The sequence below is a fragment of the Rhinolophus hipposideros genome (assembly GCF_964194185.1).
Source record: "Rhinolophus hipposideros genome assembly, chromosome: 2".
Classification (NCBI taxonomy): domain Eukaryota; kingdom Metazoa; phylum Chordata; class Mammalia; order Chiroptera; family Rhinolophidae; genus Rhinolophus; species Rhinolophus hipposideros.
The window spans coordinates 37,293-59,473 of record NC_138048.1 but is presented as its reverse complement, the minus strand read 5'-3'; the positions used below and the strand labels follow the sequence as shown (position 1 = coordinate 59,473).

General features: G+C 39.7%; 1 protein-coding gene across 1 annotated transcript in view; it reads right to left on the bottom strand.

Moving 5' to 3' along the window:
- The window catches only part of LOC308503932 (ankyrin repeat domain-containing protein 26-like), a 78,663-nt gene that overhangs the window by 30,418 nt on the left and 26,064 nt on the right, over positions 1-22,181 (bottom strand). The window contains exons 11-14 of the mRNA XM_081063725.1: positions 17,161-17,363; positions 15,735-15,963; positions 7,660-7,862; positions 5,722-5,947 (exon numbers count right to left, since the gene is read on the bottom strand). Coding sequence (XP_080919851.1) covers positions 5,722-5,947; positions 7,660-7,862; positions 15,735-15,963; positions 17,161-17,363 — 861 coding nt within the window. The remainder of the gene's footprint in view (positions 1-5,721; positions 5,948-7,659; positions 7,863-15,734; positions 15,964-17,160; positions 17,364-22,181) is intronic.

Below are 22,181 nucleotides of genomic sequence, written 5' to 3'. Positions count from 1 at the left end.
CTGGATACAGTTGCAACACCCATCTCCCTGGTCACCCATGCTTGGACTCCCACACCCACAGCTAAGCCCCCGCCCCTGGACCTCCCATACTCAAGGAGCACCTCTGGGAGAAAACAGAAACTACACTATTGTACCATCTACTGAAAACAAAAGAAAGACCTCTGATTATATATCTGTTTAATTGTTCAAATCGAAATGTACCTACATAAGAAAGTATTCACTACTTCAAATGTGCCTGTAGAGGAACAAGCCATTCAGCAGCATGAAGAAGCAAGGTGACATGGTTAACACTGAGAGAAGATGACACTTCTCCAGAAACCAAGTCAAAGTTACGGAAGATTGTGATCTCTGTGACCGAGATTTCAAAACAGCAGTCATGCTCTCTGCTCATCACACAGAACAGCTAAGAGACTTGTAGGAGGATGACTTGAAGGTGGGCAAACTGGGCGAGCAGGGGAAGTGGGAAGGGAGACGTGGCCCGCATCCATGGCTGCGGAGGTGCAGGTGGTCCCAGGACAGAACAGAGACCACAGGAGCCAGGAGGTGGGCTCTTTCCCTGTGTCCCACAGCTCATCTCCCTGCCCAGAGAGCAGCATATGCAGAGTTTGAGGCAGTCACCTCAGCTGAGACCCCCAGCTGGGCCCTAGGTGGGACAAAGGAAGTAAACACCTACCTGGGCCCCTCCCCTGACTCTCCCAATCCTACCCCCACCCTTCCAGAGACTCACGCTGGCCTCTGATCTGAGGAGTAGTGTCAGATTACAGAGGACCCATAGTGCTCAGGATCTGGGAGGACCCGGTTTGTAGCTACTGTGACCCAGGGAAGAAGCTGGGAAGTGTGTGACACTGCTGGGCTGAGAGAGAGAAGACTCCTCCATCCCCAGTCCCCACCTTTTCTGACCAGCCCAGGGCAGGGCAATTACAACTCTGGATACATGCCCAGGGGTTAGCAGTAGGCAGCAGTCGCAGCTCTGGGCTTTCAGCAGCTCAGAAATCTCCCACCACACACGCACACATGCACGCACGCACACACACACGGAAGAAGTGACCTAAGACTCAGGAGACCTGGGCACAGGGCTGGTTGTGTTATTCTCAGTGCGCATATGTGCAGGCAAGAGCAGAAACTGCACTGACTTTGTAGAAGCTACCATCCAGACCCGATAGCCCCACTCATCTACAACTGCCATCCCAGGGTCACTCTGGGCACCAGGTGACCGGCTCCGCCTGAACAATACACAGAGGACTCTCTGGTACAGCAGAGGACGGCCTGGAGATTACTTAGTGGGCTTAAGCCAAGACTGGCGCTGCGTTTTTTGTTTTGTTTTGTTTTTTTTTGTATCTTTGATATTTTTGCCTGTGTTGAGTGTGGGTTATTGGTTGTTTTCACACGTGAGTGTGTTTGGTTTTGACTTTGTTGTTGCTGTTGTGCTTGGTGATTGGCTTTGTTCTGAAATTGCCCTACCCCAGGGCCCAGCCCAAGAGTCACAAGATTCAACACCTCCTGACACCAACTCCAGACCCAACCAGAGTATTATTGGGTTTGACCTACAAGTGACACACCCAGAGGGAATTCTCTACAGGCACAAGAGCCCATAGAGGCCAAGTCTAATCGGAGTGGTCAACCCTCACGCAGCAGATCATCCACCGAGGGCAGAGCTAAGTCTCACAACTAGGCAGCCTAGGAATAACCCCACCTACTGACCAGCCAAAAGCAATGAAAGTTCAACTTTCCACGGGACAATATGCACAACACCAGGGTCACCTTTGGAGCATACGCACAGGAGAATAGGGAAGTGGTGCAAGTCAGATATAAAGGACACACACTACATAAGATAACCCAGCAAAGACCGAGAATCCTAGGGGATCTACCTAATACATCGAAGCAAACACGGAGAGTCAACCAGAATGGGGAAACAAAGAAACATGTCCCAAATAAAAGAACAGAAGAAACCTCCAGAATTGGAACCAAATGAAATAGAGGTAACCAACCTATCAGAGACAGAGTTCAGAACACTGATGATAAGAATGTTTAAAGAGCTTAGTGACGACATAAAGAAGGATAGAGAAATCATAATGAACAACCAGTTAGAACGAAAGAATATAACAAGTGAAATAAAGCACACGCTTCAAGGAATTACCAGTGGGTTAGATGAGTCAGAGAATCGAATCAGCGACTTAGAAGACAAGTTAACAGTGAACACACAAGCGGAACAAAAATAAATCCACGCCTATATGGCCATTTAATCTACGACAATGGAAGCAAGAATTTACGGTGAGGTAAAGACAGTCTTTTCAATAAATGGTGCTGGGAAACCTGGACAGACACATGCAAAAAGATGAAGCTGGACCACCTCCTTACACCATATACAAGAATAAATTGAAAATGGGTTAAAAACTTAAATGTAACATCTCATACCATAAAACTCCTAGAAGAAAATATAAGAAGCAACTTTACATATATTACCCGGAGTAAGATTTTTACTGATACATCCCCTTGGGCAAGGGAAGTAACAGAAAAAATAAACATATGGGATTACATCAAACTAAACATTTTTTTCACAGTAAAGAAACCATCATTAAAACAAAAAAGGGTCCTACTGAATGGGAGAAGATATCTGCCATTGACATATCCAAACTTTATTAAAAAACTCACGCAACTCAGCTCCAAAAAACAATCAACCCAATTAAAAAATGGGCAGAGGACATGAGGAGACATTTTTCTAAAGAGGACATACAGATGGCAAACAGACATATGAAGAAAGGCTCAACCTCACTAACCATCAGAGAAATGCAAATAAAAACCACAATGAGATACCACCTCACCCCAGTCAAAATGGTTATCGTCAACAGATCAACAAACAACAAGCGCTGGCGAGGATGTGGAGAAAAGGGAACCCTTGTGCACTGTTGGTGGGATTGCAGATTGGTGCAGCCACTATGGAAAACAGTATGGAGGTATCTCAAAAATCTGAGACTGGAACTACCTTATGAGCCAGCAATTCCACTCCTAGGCATGGATCCGGAGAAATCCAAAACTCTAATTCAAAAAAATGTATGCACCCCTATGTTTATTGCAGTTCTATAACAATAGCCAAGACATGGAAACAATCAAAATGCCCATCGGTAGACGACTGGATTAAGAAACTGTGGTACATTTATACAATGGAGTATTACGCAGCCATAAAGAAGAAGGAAATCTTACCATTTGCAACAATATGGATGGACCTAGAGAACATTATGTTAAGTGAAATAAGTCAGACAGAGAAAGACAAATACCTTATGATCTCACTTATATATGGAATCTAAAGAAAACAATAAATGAGTGAACTAATCAGAAACAGTCTCAGAGACACAGAGGAAAAACTGAAGGTTGCTAGATGGGAGGGGGGTGGGAATAAGGGGGAAGGTGAGGGGATTACAAAGCACAATCGATAACCCCAAGATTGCCATGGGGATATGAAAGTCAATTTGGTGAATGTAATCAATAATGTAAAGATTTTGTAGGGTATCTGATTACACTTGTCTCATTAGGGAGAGCACCTCAGAGATGATGTAGATGCCTGACAACTGCACTGTACACCTGAAGCTGAAGCTGAACAATAATGAATGTTAATGTTAACTACAATTGTTATGCACACACACATATACATGTATGTATATATATGTTTACAAGAAGTAGAGTACAGCATGAGGGATAGAGGCAGTGGAAATGTAATGGCTGTATGTGATGTCAGAGGGGTCGTTGATGAGGGGAGAGGGGTCATCATTATGTGAGGCATACAAATTATAAATGTGTAACTATTACATTGTTTTGTACACCTGAAACTAATAATAAAAAAGAGTTAAAAATAATAATACTCATTCACTGAAAAAAAAGGAAGACACACAGAACTAGTATCTGCACAGTAAAACAAACAAACAAAAAAATAGCACTTCTTGATGACTTTCAGGCACATATATAACACTTATCAATCAGCAATCTGGCCCTCAGCTTAAAATAACCCAGTTCAACACAGTCGAGTCATGGGCAAAGAGAAACAGGGCTGAGCTATTTTCAGCTGTAGCCCCAGCAAGAAGCTGAGTATATTATATACTATATTATATAAAATACTATATGTCAATAGTCAAAAGACATACAGTATTTACTTCTAGGGCCAAAGATTAGCACGAACCAGGAAAAGCTTGTTCACCTGAAACTAACGACATACATTATACTTCACTTAATTTTTCAAATACAAAGGAGATAACAGACTCTCTGCCACATATTATATACTCCCCCATGAAAGAATTATTATTTCATTATCCGTTTTATGCCTACTGCTGCCTAGAGAAAAAAAAATCAAACTCACTTAAAGCCCTCCTCAATTTGACCTCTACTAACCGTTTTAAACTAATTTTCTATATTGTATGCTGCATATAAATTAGACCAATTGATCCGAGCAGATGATTTGTGCTTTCCTTCCTGTATTCTCCATGTTGCTTAAATGGAATAAACATTTTGGAGGGTAAAACAAAACAAAGTAACAGCATGAAGAATGTCACTGAGATATAACAACACTCAGAAGGCAGTTCAATGACTTCAGGAGTAAAATTAATGACCCGGAGGAGAACTTTATCAAAGAGATGGAAACTATGAAACAGAACCGAACAGAACTCCTGCTGGTCAAGAACTCAAGAATGAGTATTTTTAACAACCACGTCACACGAAGAAAACGAGTTGTGATTTAAAGACTCCCTAGCACTGCCACCTTACTCATCAATTACCCAAATGTTGTCAAGACATATAGACATAAGTGAACTTCATTTTAAAAATTCAATTATTTGCTTAATGTCCCTATTTAGAATATGTACAACTGTGAAGCAACTCATTTTAAAACACTGAAATAGGTAGTGCTACGAATAAAATAAAAATTAACGATATACTCTCTTGTTAGAAGATAACTTTAACCGTAAAAACAGAGACTAATCTTTCTTCAGTATTATAAGTTTGCCGAATTAATAAAAAGGATTATATCTGTTTCATTTAATAATAAACATCCATTTGTGGTTAGGTGTTTGGCCGGCCATCATTCACTTACGCTTAGGGGAAGAAAAACTGGGATGCACAAAACTTTAAAATTTTTATGAATCATCTCCAACTAAAACCAATTAAGAATCCAAAGCATCTCAAAGCATATATTAGGCAATGATATTTAACATCTGAAATAAAATTTAAAGGCAAATTTTCAAGCATTTTAAATGTATCACTTTAGTTACATTTATTAAATAATAATAAATAACTCTTAACACATGAGAGCTCTAGGGACTTAAAAAAAGATTGTAAAATTTCTGTCTCCTTTCTATGTATATTAGCACACATAATTATGCCTTTTACCTCGTGTGCATTAGTCAATGAAACAACTCAAAATTTCATCAACGACAAACAAAGAAACAAAAACTCATAGACACAGACAACACTTAGTGGGTGAGGGGGGAGAGAGATAGGTAGAAGAGGGAAAAGGGGGTCAAATACATGGCGGTGGAAGGAGAACTGACTCGGATGGTGAACACACAGTGAAATACATAGATGATGTATTATAGAAATATACACTTGAAACCCATATGATTTCACTAAACAATATCACCCCAATGAATATATAAGACAAAACAAAACAATATTATATCAAAGAAATAAAAAACAAAGAAATATGAAACCCAAGGGAAAGAAGCTAATATAACTAACCTTGGTACAGTAACACCCCATGCTGTCATTTGAAGCCCATGCGGTTGACTTAGGAATCACCAAGTTTTCTCTTGGAGCAGGATTTCCACTGAGGAGTAACTCAGTATTCAAACTTCCAACACAAGGTGGCTCAAGGTCTCGCCTCCTAAGAGCAGTGCTGAGAAACTCCTTCGGCTGTTCCTTTGCCTGAACATCGGTTCTAGCCTCTGCCAGTCTTTCATTAGCACTGTGAAGATTGTAAAACACAAAGCTTTGAATGTTATTTTTCCTGAATGACTTGCATTTTTTTCAAGTTGCCATAATAAATAGTAAAATAAATTTCCCATTAAACAGCATTTTAACATTGAAAATGCGTCAGGGCAGACCTACCATGCACAAGGATAGGTTTCAAATTATCCTAAACAAGCACATATGTTTCTATGGGGATGCCAGACTAAGAAGAAATTCAAAGTAGGGAGGGGAGGACACGGGCTATCAGTGAAATCGACGGCTTCACAGATAATACTTGCTGCCTTCTGCAATGGCTGAACCAATAAGATTCTTGAGGATTGCCATGAGACATACATAGCAAACGAGTTTAGAATTTTTTAAAAATCCCACCAAGATATTTTCAAGCCTTTGCTGTCACCGCCCTTGGGTAACGCCCTCATTACCCTGAGGACTGAGGTGTCATTTAGAACAACAGCCTCTGGGGGAGAAGGAGGGAGCCTGGTGGGTGATCCTACTGAATGAAACCGCTCCGCAGGCGTGTAGCTTATAATATAACACTGTGACCAAGGCGCTGGGCGTGGGCTCTGCGCTTTCTGTCTTCCACACACCCCCTCAGGCTCACCACCTTATCTTTTTAGCCACTTCTTGGGTTATACTACCCTCACCCCTACGTTGTTAACCCTCTGCTATATTTCACATATATGCCTTTGTGGACATCAGAAAGACTAGAAAGAAGAGCTTGTCTGAAAGCGACCTCTAGAGATAATAACACAGAGCACAATGGAGACAGTACATGTACCAAGTGCCAGAATATGCAGAGTACTTAACCCTTTGGGTTTAAGTTGTTATCTTATAATAAATAGTTACCTCATTAAAAACTATTTAGGGGAATTCTGACAAGAAATTTTATAAAAAATAGCGTTGTCTAAATCATAAAGCTTCAAAAACACTTTGCTTAAAGACTGGTAGATCAGATTAACTCTATGAAAACCGCGAGAAGGAAAAATACAATCATGTAAAACCAAAAATGGGGAGAGATGCAAATGTCCTGAACTAACTAACATTTTAAAAGTAATTTATTCACTAACATCATTTTCCAAAATTATACTATTTAGTAAGCTTTCATTTCCTATCAATCTCGGGAATCTGCCTGGATAAAAATTATACTTCGATAGATGAATGGATAAAGAAGTTGTGGTACATATACACAATGGAATACTATTCGGCGTTAAGGAAAGATGATATAGGAGCATTTGTGACAACATGGATGGATCTCGAGAGAATAATGCTAAGTGAAATAAGTCAGACAGAAAAAGCAGAGAACCCTATGATTTCACTGATATGTGGTATATAAACCAAAAAGAACAAGACAAACAAATGAGAAACAAAAACTCATAGACACAGACAATAATTTAGTGGTTACCAGAGGGTAAGGGGGTGGGGGGTGGGTGATGAGGGTAAAGGGGATCAAATATATGGTGATGGAAGGAGAACTGACTCTGGGTGGTGAACACACAATGGGATTTATAGACGATGTAATACAGAATTGTACACCTGAAATCTATGTAAATTTACTAACAATTGTCACCCCAATAAAATTAGTAAAAAAAAACACCATTTATTATCAAAGAAATTATCAATAAATTGGACTATATTATAAAAAAAAATTATACTTTAGAGGCAAATTAATGAGCTCGATTGATTTTCTCTGACTTTGTTTACACTTACTTGTTTAGTTTGTTTTCCGCTGCTGTTCTAAGTTTTAATTCCTCTAGGTAGAGGTGTTTACATTCTTCGAATTCTATTTTACGAGAAGTTTCCACTTTGGAGAGTTCAGATTCCAGACGTTTAATTCTGAGTTCCATGTCACTTACGGAAGCGCCATCATGGACATTTAACGGGTGTAGGTTTTTTTGAGATGCTGCTGGTTCCTAAAGCCAACAGAAAGGATACATTTTAAAAATAATTATAAACTGAATAATTACAGTCTATTTGTATTCTTTAGTATAAGTCAATGATTTGGAGGGCAATTTAAATGTAAAAAAAGCTGATGTTTAAAATATTTGTCATCAATACAGAATGAAATAAATCTGAATCATGAAAATACTTTGAATCATCTCATTTGACTATTCCAATAAGAGAATCAATATTAAATTTTAAAAATTGAACAATATGACTTAATAATCTAAGAATATGGTGCATTTTATTTTCCTTATTTCCTAATAGTCTTGTTTTATATCAATTGGTCTTACAAATCAAATGATTTTGCAGAAAGAACAAATCTCAAAGATCAACTGAGTGACAATAATGATGGGAACTGAAATATTTAAAAGGAGAAGCAAATACCACCTTAGTTCCAGAAATGTAAAAAAAATAAAATAAAAACAACTGCCATGAAGGGGAGTAGAAGAATCACATACACTATGCATATCGAAAACGTAATTTGCAGCAAAATGAATTAAGGCGTGTTAAAAATCAATGAATTAACCTGCAAAAATAGATTTGAAAAAATTTTTCTACTACATCCTGTCTTGCTCAATCTTCAATATCCCAGAATTTACTGTGGTCTGCTTCACTCTTTTCTACCACATTCGTGACTATATGAATTTTGAGGTTTAATAATTTTTATCTCCACTCTTTTTATTCTCTACTTTTTCACATGACTTTTGTACTCCTTTCATAGATAATAACTCCTGTTTAAGATTGATTTTCTTCAACAAAACATAAATATCTTTTTATAAAAAAACTTTTTAAAACAAATTTTTTTTTTATAATTGGGGAACAGTGTTTTTTCCAGGACCCATCAGGTCCCTGTCAAGTAACAGTTTCCAATCTAGTTGTGGGATGCGCAGCTCAGCTCCAAGTCAAATTGTTCTCTTCAATCTACTAGTTATGGAGGGTACAGTTCACAGACCCATGCAGGAATCGAACAGGCAACCTTGGTGTTATGAGCACTGCGCTCTAACCACTGAACCAACTGGCCGGCCGCTCACTGGGGGCTCAGCTCCAAGCTCCAGCCATTGTTTTCAACCTAGTTGTGGAGGGTGTAGCTAACTGGACCATGTGGGAATCGAACCAGCAACCTTGGTTAGCAAGGATTGGAACCAGCACGATGCTCTAACCATGGAGCCAACTGGCCACCCCAGAGATGGAGACATTCTGAAGATGCAGTTTCCAGTTTTGCTTTGAGAGCATCATTGTGAATGAGTAAGATAGTATGATTTGGTTACGAAGGAAGTTGACTGAGAATAGTCTAACCCCAAACCAGTATCAATTTGTGAAATAAACTCAGTTGCCATAAAACGTCATCGATACTGTAGTAGATCCTTAGAATGTGGAAACTTGAATTACTCAGAATGAAGAACAAAGAGAAAAGCACCAGGAGACTCAAAAATGTATCCTTTATTGTCATCGACTTTGCCACACAACATCTGTACTTGATTTTCTACGATTTCCTGAATGATTGGTTCATGTTTTTCTTCTATAAAATGACTGTAAGTCACCTCTGAGTTGATAGTCTCTCACCTGTTCCCCATTTTAACTCTCGATAATTTCTTACGAAGTTGTAGGGAGTTACAAGTAACTCATCTTGAGATAGTTAGGCCTCCGTCAGCTACAAATGTTTCATGGTAATTTGAATTGCTTTCAAGAAGAAATGATTCCCAAGGTTAAGGAGAAATTACATCTCACACTGTGAATGTTTAGTGAGATGATCGCTACATTTTTTTCAACAACAAAAATGTGTCTTAATTCGATAATGCTATCTTGTAATCCTCTCTTTCCACAATATACAAGAACATCCTAAACAGCAATAATAACAACAACAAATCTGCTGGGATTTCAGTGATACTGAGTTGGGTAGAACTACTTTCCTGTAGATACAATGCTTATTTGGTAAGATGAGGAGAGTGGATGGATGTAGTGTTTTTAAAACATGGCTACAAATTCTTGACATTTCTCCATGAAATTCCCTCCCTTTTAATATGTGCTTGCCTTAAAAAGTAACTGGATTCTAGTGCATGGAATAGGGCAGAACTGCTGTGAGAATGCTATGCCTGCGGCAGAAAATGTGATACAGCTTCCATCTGACTTTCTCTCGGGAAGCTCGCCCTGAGAACCCAGCCAGCATGTTGTGCAGATGAAGAAGCCCAGGACACACAGTGAGGCCTCCTACAGATGTTCGCGCTGAGACAGCCCCAGTGGGCGTCCCGGCCAAAACCCCGCTTCAACTGCTACACGTGTGTGTAACAGCCTTTAGATGATTCTCATTCGCAGCTTCATGGCAACGCAGCTGATGCCAAGTGGAACAGAAATGAGCTAGTCTCACTGAGCTTCACTCAACTGCATCACTGGTGAACAAAACAGATGCTGTTTTGAGCCACTAGCTTTTGAGTTGGTTTCTTGAGCAGCAATGAACAACTGGCATTGATACTGATATTCAAAATGGTGTGAGGCCACAAAGAAAAGCAATCTAAAACCTGTAGGAGTGCCTTTCCACCAGGAGGTAGATGGAACCCGAAAGGATGTGGAGAAGAATGAGAACGACACCCACAAGAGCCTCCAAGAGACGGTTATTGGGGGCTTGCGGGCCCCTAAAGGGGCTGGCCACAAAGACTTCTCAGCTAGTGAAGAAAATGAGTCTGAAATCTGGATAAAAGGGGACTCTTGCTGTGAAGTAACCAAGTAAAATCCATGAGATACATGAGCTAACGAAAGACTGTGAACTGTAAAGGAACCAGGACTTATTGTGTTCAAATGTGTTTCCCATTTACAGCCTCTCCCACATGCCCTGTTGTCAAATCATGCTAAAATGAAGAAATGGCTTCTGAGTGAAGATCAAATTCGCTGTGCTCCCAGGAAGACATGATCTACGGATGAGGACAAGACTGTAAAGCCTTCCTCAAGACTTCGAAAGTGTTAAGGTGGGGCCTTAAATTCCTGGAAGGCTCTTCAGAGGAAAAGAATTTTAAAGGCATGGTCCTACAACAGCTACAGGAAGCCCAAGAGCTTATCTCAAAACGATGTATGACGGTGGCTTTTCTAATGGCACGAACCCCAATAAACTCTCACGCAACTCCAAGTTTTTAGGATAATCAAGTAGCAAAAAACCACCTTGTTACCTTGGACTAATAAAAACCAAGAGAGTGAAAAATAAGAGGAGGCCTGTGGGTCTTAGACATTTGGGTGGAGGAATGACGCTGAGGGAAGAGCTGCAAGCACAGGTCATTTCTTATGAAAAGGACAGAACAAAGAGCTCACAGGGGACAGCAAAGGGCCATGGAGAAGCATTGGCATGATTAGGACTAAGTCCTAATCAAAGAATGGACAGCACACATCAGGCTGTATTTCAGAATTGCTATGGACTAACGTGCCTTCCAGTTTCTATTTCTGCAGGGGAAACTTCAGCAGTCGAGCAGAATGTTGGGTGTGTGGGTGGTAGATAACTTGTCTTCCTTTCTCATGTTTTCATATTGAAAGGAATTGTCCTCAAGGGGCTTTATCCTAGAAACCAAAACCCAGGCCCTTCATCCCCATTTGCACCAGACTAAGATGGTAAAATCTTAGTTTCGAACCTGAGCCTGATGCCATTAAATTGAGACTTGTGGCGAGTATTGTGTAGGGATGAGTGTATTTTCCATGTGGGGAGAATATAAAAAATTGTGGCCAGTGGACAGATCAAGGTGGTTTTTAAATGTGTCCGTAAATTTTGAAATATTCATTGCATAAAACCACTAGAATATGGGTCAACATTAGTGACTGGCTCCTAATGAACAGAATATGTTGAAAGACATTCCGTGTGAATTCCAAGACTCCTTCACAAAGGGCAACACAACTCCTGTTGGTTATGTCTCTGAGGATCTGAACCTTGGAATCCAGCCCCGTGTTGTGGGGAGGCTCGGGCCACAATGCGAGCCGGGTGTTCAGGTGTAGGTGTTCCTGCTCTCTGCCGCAAACAAATCTTTTACTTGTTTCTGATTGATTAATTACTTCCTGAATTTAACAGCTGTACTCTTGAAATGTTTTCTTTGGATGGGATGAAATATTTATTCCATTAATTATATGTGAAGCTAAAGATACAACTATGCATCTCAATGTGTTTCTGAGAATGTAGGATCTATGCCAAGAACAAGATTGGCACCAGTGTTTCAGAAAAGAACCGGGTCAAACAGAATCTACTTTTCAATTGCAAGATGATGGATTAGAGAGATTTCTAAAGAGGAAAGCAGATGGTCCAGGTTTCATCTTCTCCTTCCTAGACAGTGAAATCTATGGAAGAGGCTATGGATTAGGAGATAGACAAAATGAAGAAAGTTGTCCACCAAGTATCAGATCCTATTACCGACATTTGATGGAAATGGGAGTGAAAGGGAGGCACTGGGTTAAAGATTAATGTTTTGAATGAAGAAAACAAAAGGAATGAGTCGACTTTGTAAGCCTAATATCCCATCATGTCATAAGGTCACCAAGGTCTGCGGGCCGCAGGCTCCATCTAGAAGCAAAACATCTCCACAGAAGTGGAATTAAAGATATTCCCCTACATTGACATTTCATTATTCCATAAGGCATCTGGTAATATGCAAGATGACTGGGGAAGCGTTCTCATAACATTTGATTTGGTAATGGCGTAAGGACAGATCTATAGATCAATAAATTGGAAAAGATGATCCAAAAATTAACCCTCATATATACAGTCAAGTGATTTTTGACAAGGGTGCCGAAAAATCCAGTTGGGCATGAACAGTCTTTTGAACTAACGATACTGGGTCAACTGGATATCCACATGCAAAAGAAAAATTAAACCTCTACATCATACCATATATAAAATTATTTCAAAAGGTAAAACCAAAACTATAAAAGCTTTGAAGAAGCTTCATGTCTTCATGACTGGAGTTGGCAATTGTGTCTTAGATATGACAGTACCAAACAAAAGTAGATAACTGGACTTCATTAAAATAAAAAATAAAAAACTTTATGCTTTAAAGGACACCATTGAAAAACTGAAAAGGCAAGCTAATGAAAGGGAGAAATATTTGAAAATCCTATATCTGATAAGCGATTTGTATCTAGGATATATAAAGAATTCTTACAATTCAACAAGAAAAAGACGAACCCATTTTAATGGGCAATGGAATTGAATCATCAGTTCTTCAAAGAAGTTATACAAATGGACAATAAGTATGTGAAAAGATAGCTCAGCATCATTAGTCATCAGAAAATACATCAAAACCACAATATGGAGCAGAGAGTTCACTAGTGGTTCCCTAGGGCTAGGAAGAGTGGGAAGGGCAGACTGGCACACAGTGAAGGCTAACAGTACACAGATACTTTCCAGGGTGATGAAAATGTTGTAAAACTGATTGTGATGATGACTGCGTAAAGCTTTGAATACACTAAAAGCCACTGCACTGCATACTTTAAATGAGTGAACTGCATGCTATGTTCATTACATCTCATTGAAGCTGTTACGAAAGAAAGGAAGGAAGGAAAGAAGGAAGGAAGAACGGAAGGAAGGAAGGAAGGAAGGAAGGAAGGAAGGAAGGAAGGAAGGAAGGAAGGAAGAGCAGTGCTGGAACCACCAGAGACCAGTAGCAGCAGCAGAAATACTTCTCCAGCCTCCACCCACAGCACAGTGCTACCAGGGCCACAGGGAACCAGGTGGGCTCAGTGGACTCAAGACAGGCTCTCCCTGACCACCCCCTTCCCCTGTTCCCTCCCACGGTGCTGGTGCCCAGAGTCCCTGGTGATCTGGATACAGCAGCAACACCCATCACCCTGGTCACCCAGGCCAGCACTCCCACACTCACAGCTAAGCCCCCACACCTGGACCCCCCAGGCTCAGGTAGCACCAGTGAGAGACAACAGAAACTGTGCTATTGCATCAGCTACTGAAAAACAAAACAGAGACTTCTAATTATCTAGCTGCTGAATTGCTCGAATCAAAATGTACATAAATTAGAAAGTGTTCACTATTTCAAATGAGCCTGCAGAAGAACAAGCTATCCAGCAGCATGAACAACCAAGGTGACATGGTAACACTGAGAGAAGATGACACTTCTCCAGAAACCAAGTCAAAGTCATGAAGATTGTGATCTCTGTGACCGAGATTTCAAAACAGCAGTCATGAAGAATCTCAATGAGATACAAGAAAACTCACAAGGCAGTTCAACGAGTTCAGGAGTAAAATTAACGAACAGAAGGAGTACTTTATCTAAGATATGAAAACTATAAAAAAGGTCCAAACAGAAATCCTGGAGCTGAATGAAGAACTTAAGAAATGAGATCAAAAATGGACATTTTAATAACAATATTACACAAAGAAAACAAGTTGCTATTAAAGATGCCATATCATTGCCACCTCAGTCATCAATTATTCAAGTGATGCCAAAATGTAGATATTGGAGTATTACGCAGCCATAAAGAAAAAAGAAATCTTACCATCTGCAACAACATGGATGGATCTAGAGAACATTATGTTAAGCGAAATAAGTCAGAAAGAGAAAGACAAGTACCATATGATCTCACTTATATGCGGAATGTAAAGAAAAGAATAAGTGAATGAACTAATCAGAAACAGTTCTGGGGACAAAGAGGAAAAAGCTGAAGGTTGTTAAATGGGTGGGGGGGGTGGGGATAAGGGGGAAGGTGAGGAGATTAGAAAACAGTCGGTAACCACAAAATGGCCTCAGGGTTTTTGAAAAATAATTTCGGGAACGTAATCAATAATGTTGTAAAGATTTTGTAGGGTATCTGATGGACACAGGTCCCATCTGGGAGACCACCTCAGGGAAGATGTAGATGCTTGATCAATGTACTACTGTACACCCAAAGCGGAACAATAATGAATGCCAACTATAATTTTATATATATAATGTGAAGGCTCAGTGCAAGGTCGGAGGGATAGTGAAAGGGGAAATGGGGGAGGGGGGGTTCACAGTGTGAGGGATATAAATGATGAACGTCTAAGTATTACCTTGTCTTGTGCACCTGAAACTAATTAAATTAAATTCTAGAGCTACAACTTCTATTTCTTTTTAATCTCCTTAAATCTCCATTTAAAAGAAAAGATGTACAGATATAAGTGAACTTCATTTTAAAAATTCAAATATTTGCTCAATTTACCTCTTTAGAAAATGTACTGTTGCTTAGCAAGATATTTTATTTTATTATTACTTTTTAAGCAAAACAGTTTAACTCATCAAAATAAAAAATGCTATAAGTAAAATAGAAATTAAGGATGTACTATTATGTACAAAGAGAACAACTTTTAACTTAGAAAGAACAAATTAATCTTTTCAGTGTTACAAGTTTGCAGAATTCATAACAAGGATTTACCTCGGTTTCATGGAAATAAGAAACATCAACATATAGTGAGTGAATGTCAATCATTCACTTACGCTTAGGGGTGGCAAAACTGGGCTGTAGGACAACTAAAATTGTTATAAACCATCACCAAATTAAAACCAATGCAGAAGTAAGCCAAAGCATCTCAAAGCATACCATTCGTTGTTAGGCAATAACATTTCATTTGTAAAATCTAATTGAAAAGCAGCTTTTCCAGAAATTTAAAATGTGTCAGTCAATTACATTTATTGAATACAGTTAATGACAGTTAGCTCTTAAAACATGGGAGATGCAGGGACTTACAAAAGATTGTAAAATTTCTGTCTCCTTCCTACATTAGCACACATAATTATGCCTTTCACATTGTGTGCATTAGTCAATGAAACAACTCAGAATCTCACCAAGTTAAGAACAAGAATTATATCGGACAACTGAAACCCAAAGGAAAGAAGATAACTAACCTTCATGAAGTAGGTGAACGTGTCATTATTATTAGAAGTCTGTGGGGTTGACCTAGGAATCACCGACTGTTCTCTTGGAGCGAGATTTCCTAGAGGTAGGAACCCATCACTTATCCTTCCAATACAAGGTGGCAGCAGGACAGGCCTCCCAGGAGCACTGCTGAGTAAAGTGTTCCGTGGTGTCTTCATGAGAAGCTGGGTTCTCATCTCTGCCAGCGTATCATTAGCACTGCGAAGATTGTAAGAACAAAGGCTTAGTATTTTATTTTTCCTGAATGACTTGCATTTTTTTCAAGTTGCCATAATAAATAGTAAAATAAATTTCCCATTAAACAGCATTTTAACATTGAAAATGCGTCAGGGCAGACCTACCATGCACAGGGATAGCTTTCAAATTATCCTAAACAAGCACATATGTTTCTATGGGGATGCCAGACTAAGAAGAAATTCAAAGTAGGGAGGGGAGGACACGGGCTATCAGTGAAATCGACGGCTTCACAGATAATACTTGCTGCCTTCTGCAATGGCTGAACCAATAAGATTCTTGAGGATTGCCATGAGACGTACATAGCAAATGAGTTTAGAATTTTTTAAAAATCCCACCAAGATATTTTCAAGCCTTTGCTGTCACCGCCCTTGGGTAACGCCCTCATTACCCTGAGGACTGAGGTGTCATGTAGAACAACAGCCTCTGGGGGAGAAGGAGGGAGCCTGGTGGGTGATCCTACTGAATGAAACCGCTCCGCAGGCGTGTAGCTTATAATATAACACTGTGACCAAGGCGCTGGGCGTGGGCTCTGCGCTTTCTGTCTTCCACACACCCCCCCAGGCTCACCACCTTATCTTTTTAGCCACTTCTTGGGTTATACTACCCTCACCCCTACGTTGTTTACCCTCCGCTATATTTCACATATATGCCTTGTGGACATCAGAAAGACTAGAAAGAAGAGCTTGTCTGAAAGCGACCTCCAGAGATAATAACACAGAGCACAATGGAGACAGTACATGTACCAAGTGCCGGAACATGCAGAGTACTTAACCCTTTGGGTTTAAGTTGTTATCTTATAATAGTTACCTCATTAAAAACTATTTAGGGGAATTCTGACAAGCAATTTTATAATAAATAGTGTTGTCTAAATCATAAAGCTTCAAAAACACTTTGCTTAAAGACTGGTAGATCAGATTAACTCTATGAAAACCGCTAGAAGGAAAAATACAATCATGTAAAACCAAAAATGGGGAGAGATGCAAATGTCCTGAACTAACTAACATTTTAAAAGTAATTTATTCACTAACATCATTTTCCAAAATTATACTATTTAGTAAGCTTTCATTTCCTATCAATCTCAGGAATCTGCCTGGACAAAAATTATACTTCAGAGGCAAATTAATGAGCTCGATTGATTTTCTCTGACTGTGGACTTACTTGTTTAGTTTGTTTTCCAATGATGTTCTAAGTTTTAAGTCTTCTAGGTAGAGGTGTTTACATTCTTCCAATTCTATTTTACAAGAAGTTTTCACTTTGAAGAGTTCAGATTCCAGACGTTTAATTCTGAGTTCCATGTCACTTATGGAAGCGCCATCATGGTCATTTAACGGGTGTACGTTTTTTTGAGATGCTGCTGGTTCCTAAAGCCAACGGAAAGGATACATTTTAAAAATAATTATAAACTGAATAATTACAGTCTATTTGTATTCTTTAGTTTTAAGTCAATGATTTGGACGGCAATTTAAATGTGAAAAAAGCTGAAGTTTAAAATATTTATCATCAATACGGAATAAAATAAATCTGAATCATGAAAATATTTTGAATCATCTCATTTGACTATTCCAATAAGAGAATCAATATTAAATTTTAAAAATTGAACAATATGACTGAATAATCTAAGAATATGGTGCACTTTATTTTCTGTATTTCCTAAGAGTCTCGTTTTATATCAATTGGTCTTAAAAATCAAATGATTATCCAGAAAGAACAAATCTCAAAGATCAATTGAGTGATAATAATGATGGGAACTGAAATATTTAAAAGGAGAAGCAAATACCACCTTAGTTCCAGAAATCTAAAAAAATAAAAAATAAAAACAACTGCCGTTAAGGGGAGTAGAAGAATCACATACACTATGTATATCGAAAACGTAATTTGCAGCAAAATGAATTAAGGCGTGTTAAAAATCAATGAATTAACCTGTAAAAATAGATTTAAAAAAATTTTTTCTACTACATCCTGTCTCGCTCAGTCTTCAATATCCCAGAAATTACTGTGTTCTGCTTCACTCTTTTCTACCACATTCGTGACTATATGAATTTTGAGGTTTAATAATTTTTATCTCCACTCTTTTTATTCTCTACTTTTTCACATGACTTTTGTACTCCTTTCATAGATAATAACTCCTGTTTAAGATTGATTTTCTTCAACAAGGTATAGATATCTTTTTTAAAAAAAAACTTTTGGAAACAAATTTTTTTTTTATAATTGGGGAACAGTGTTTTTTCCAGGACCCATCAGCTCCCTGTCAAGTAACAGTTTCCAATCTAGCTGTGGGATGCGCAGCTCAGCTCCAAGTCAAATTGTTCTCTTCAATCTACTAGTTATGGAGGGTACAGCTCACTGACCCATGCGGGAATCGAACCGGCAACCTTGGTGTTATGAGCACTGCGCTCTAACCACTGAACCAACTGGCCGGCCGCTCACTGGGGGCTCAGCTCCAAGCTCCAGCCATTGTTTTCAACCTAGTTGTGGAGGGTGTAGCTAACTGGTCCATGTGGGAATCGAACCAGCGACCTTGGTTACCAAGGATTGGAACCAGCACGATGCTCTAACCATGGAGCCAACTGGCCACCCCACAGATGGAGACATTCTGAAGATGCAGTTTCCAGTTTTGCTTTGAGAGCATCATTCTGAATGAGTAAGATAGTATGATTTGGTTACGAAGGAAGTTGACTGAGAATAGTCTAACCCCAAACCAGTATCAACTTGTGAAATAAACTCAGTTGCCATAAAATGTCATCAATACTGCAGTAGATCCTTAGAATGTGGAAACTTGAATTACTCAGAATGAAGAACAAAGAGAAAAGCACCAGGAGACTCAAAAATGTATCCTTTATTGTCATCGACTTTGCCACACAACATCTGTACTTGATTTTCTACGATTTCCTGAATGATTGGTTCATGTTTTTCTTCTATAAAATGACTGTAAGTCACCTCTGAGTTGATAGTCTCTCACCTGTTCCCCATTTTAACTCTCCATAATTTCTTACGAAGTTTTAGGGAGTTACAAGTAACTCATCTTGAGATAGTTAGGCCTCCGTCAGCTACAAATGTTTCATGGTAATTTGAATTGCTTTCAAGAAGAAATGATTCCCAAGGTTAAGGAGAAATCACATCTCACACTGTGAATGTTTAGTGAGATGATCGCTACATTTTTTTCAACAACAAAAATGTGTCTTAATTCGATAATGCTATCTTGTAATCCTCTCTTTCCACAATATACAAGAACATCCTAAACAGCAATAATAACAACAAATCTGCTGGGATTTCAGTGATACTGAGTTGGGTAGAACTACTTTCCTGCAGATACAATGCTTATTTGGTAAGATGAGGAGAGTGGATTGATGTAGTGTTTTTAAAACATGGCTACAAATTCTTGACATTTCTCCATGAAATTCCCTCCCTTTTAATATGTGCTGGCCTTAGGAAGTAACTGGATTCTAGTGCATGGAATAGGGCAGAACTGCTGTGAGAATGCTATGCCTGCGGCAGAAAATGTGATACAGCTTCCATCTGACTTTCTCTCGGGAAGCTCGCCCTGAGAACCCAGCCAGCATGTTGTGCAGATGAAGAAGCCCAGGACACACAGTGAGGCCTCCTACAGATGTTCGCGCTGAGACAGCCCCAGTGGGCGTCCCGGCCAAAACCCCGCTTCAACTGCTACACGTGTGTGTAACAGCCTTTAGATGATTCTCATTCGCAGCTTCATGGCAACGCAGCTGATGCCAAGTGGAACAGAAATGAGCTAGTCTCACTGAGCTTCACTCAACTGCATTACTGATGAACAAAACAGATGCTGTTTTGAGCCACTAGCTTTTGAGTTGGTTTCTTGAGCAGCAATGAACAACTGGCATTGATACTGATATTCAAAATGGTGTGAGGCCACAAAGAAAAGCAATCTAAAACCTGTAGGAGTGCCTTTCCACCAGGAGGTAGGTGGAACCCGAAAGGATGTGCAGAAGAATGAGAACGACACCCACAAGAGCCTCCAAGAGACGGTTATTGGGGGCTTGCGGGCCCCTAAAGAGGCTGGCCACAAAGACTTCTCAGCTAGTGAAGAAAATGGGTCTGACATCCGGATGAAAGGGGACTCTTGCTGTGAAGTAACCAAGTAAAATCCATGAGATACATGAGCTAACGAAAGACTGTGAACTGTAAAGGAACCAGGACTTATTGTGTTCAAATGTGTTTCCCATTTACAGCCTCTCCCACATGCCCTGTTGTCAAATCATGCTAAAATGAAGAAATGGCTTCTGAGTGAAGATCAAATTCGCTGTGCTCCCAGGAAGACATGATCTACGGATGAGGACAAGAGTGTAAAGCCTTCCTCAAGACTTCGAAAGAGTTAAGGTGGGGCCTTAAATTCCTGGAAGGCTCTTCAGAGGAAAAGAATTTTAAAGGCATGGTCCTACAACAGCTACAGGAAGCCCAAGAGCTTATCTCAAAACGATGTATGACGGTGGCTTTTCTAATGGCACGAACCCCAATAAACTCTCACGCAACTCCAAGTTTTTAGGATAATCAAGTAGCAAAAAACCACCTTGTTACCTTGGACTAATAAACACCAAGAGCGTGAAAAATAAGAGGAGGCCTGTGGGTCTTAGGCATTTGGGTGGAGGAATGACGCTGAGGGAAGAGCTGCAAGCACAGGTCATTTCTTATGAAGAGGACAGAACAAAGAGCTCACAGGGGACAGCAAAGGGCCATGGAGAAGCATTGGCATGATTAGGACTAGGTCCTAATCAAAGAACGGGCAGCACACATCAGGCTGTATTTCAGAATTGCTATGGACTAACGTGCCTTCCACTTTCTATTTCTGCAGGGGAAACTTCAGCAGTCGAGCAGAATGTTGGGTGTGTGGGTGGTAGATAACTTGTCTCTTCCTTTCTCATGTTTTCATATTGAAAGGAATTGTCCTCAAGGAGCTTTATCCTAGAAACCAAAACCCAGGCCCTTCATCCCCATTTGCACCAGACTAAGATGGTAAAATCTTAGATTGGAACCTGAGCCTGATGCCATTAAATTGAGACTTGTGGCGAGTATTGTGTAGGGATGAGTGTATTTTCCATGTGGGGGGAATGTAAAGAATTGTGGCCAGTGGACAGATCAAGGTGGTTTTTAAATGTGTCCGTAAATTTTGAAATATTCATTGCATAAAACCACTAGAATATGGGTCAACATTAGTGACTGGCTCCTAATGAACAGAATATGTTGAAAGACATTTCGTGTGAATTCCAAGACTCCTTCACAAAGGGCAACACAGCTCCTGTTGGTTATGTCTCTGAGGATCTGAACCTTGGAATCCAGCCCCGTGTTGTGGGGAGGCTCGGGCCACAATGCGAGCTGGGTGTTCAGGTGTAGCTGTTCCTGCTGTCTCCTCCAGCTAGAGAGCCGACCAACAGTAGGCACCAACTACCGGACACATTGCTGTACAAACTTTCAAATGATTCCAGCCTCCAGCCATCGAGCTGCCCCAATTGAAGCTGAGGGGAACGGAGACAGATGGCCTTGGCCACACTCTTCTTAAGTATGGATCTGTGAGTCAAATAACTGTTGTTTATTTCAACCACTCCATTGGAGAGTTAAGGAAAAAATAGCCACACCTTCTGGATTAAAAAAAGAGATAATAGTAAACGTACCTTTTAAGTTATTAATTACAGATATCTTCTTTTATTGCACTTTGCTGTATTGTGTTTTGCAACTATGTTTTACAAATTGAAAGCTTTGGACAATCATGCATTTAGCAAGTGTATGAATACCACTTTTCCGACCAAGTTGGATTATGTTTGGCAGTTTAGCAATGAAGTACTTTTTAATTAAGGTATGTACACTGTTTATTTAGACATAATGTTACCACACACTTGATAGACTACAGACTAGTGTAAAATAAATTTATATGCACAATTCTTGTGATTCACTTTATTGGGTTACTAGTGTATTGCTGTGGTTGGAACCAAATCTGCAATATCTCCGAGGTATGCCTTTAGTCTCCTTTATGGTGTAATCTAAGTAATGTGGAGATTGACTTATTAATGACACACAATGCTAAAGAGAAGAAGCAGTGAATACAAGAAAGGCATAAGAAGTTTCTCAAGGGTTCCCTTCAATGACAGCTAGGCAGGTAGGCATCTTTAGAAGCTTCCCTCAACGTACAGGATAAGGAAGACTGGCAAGGA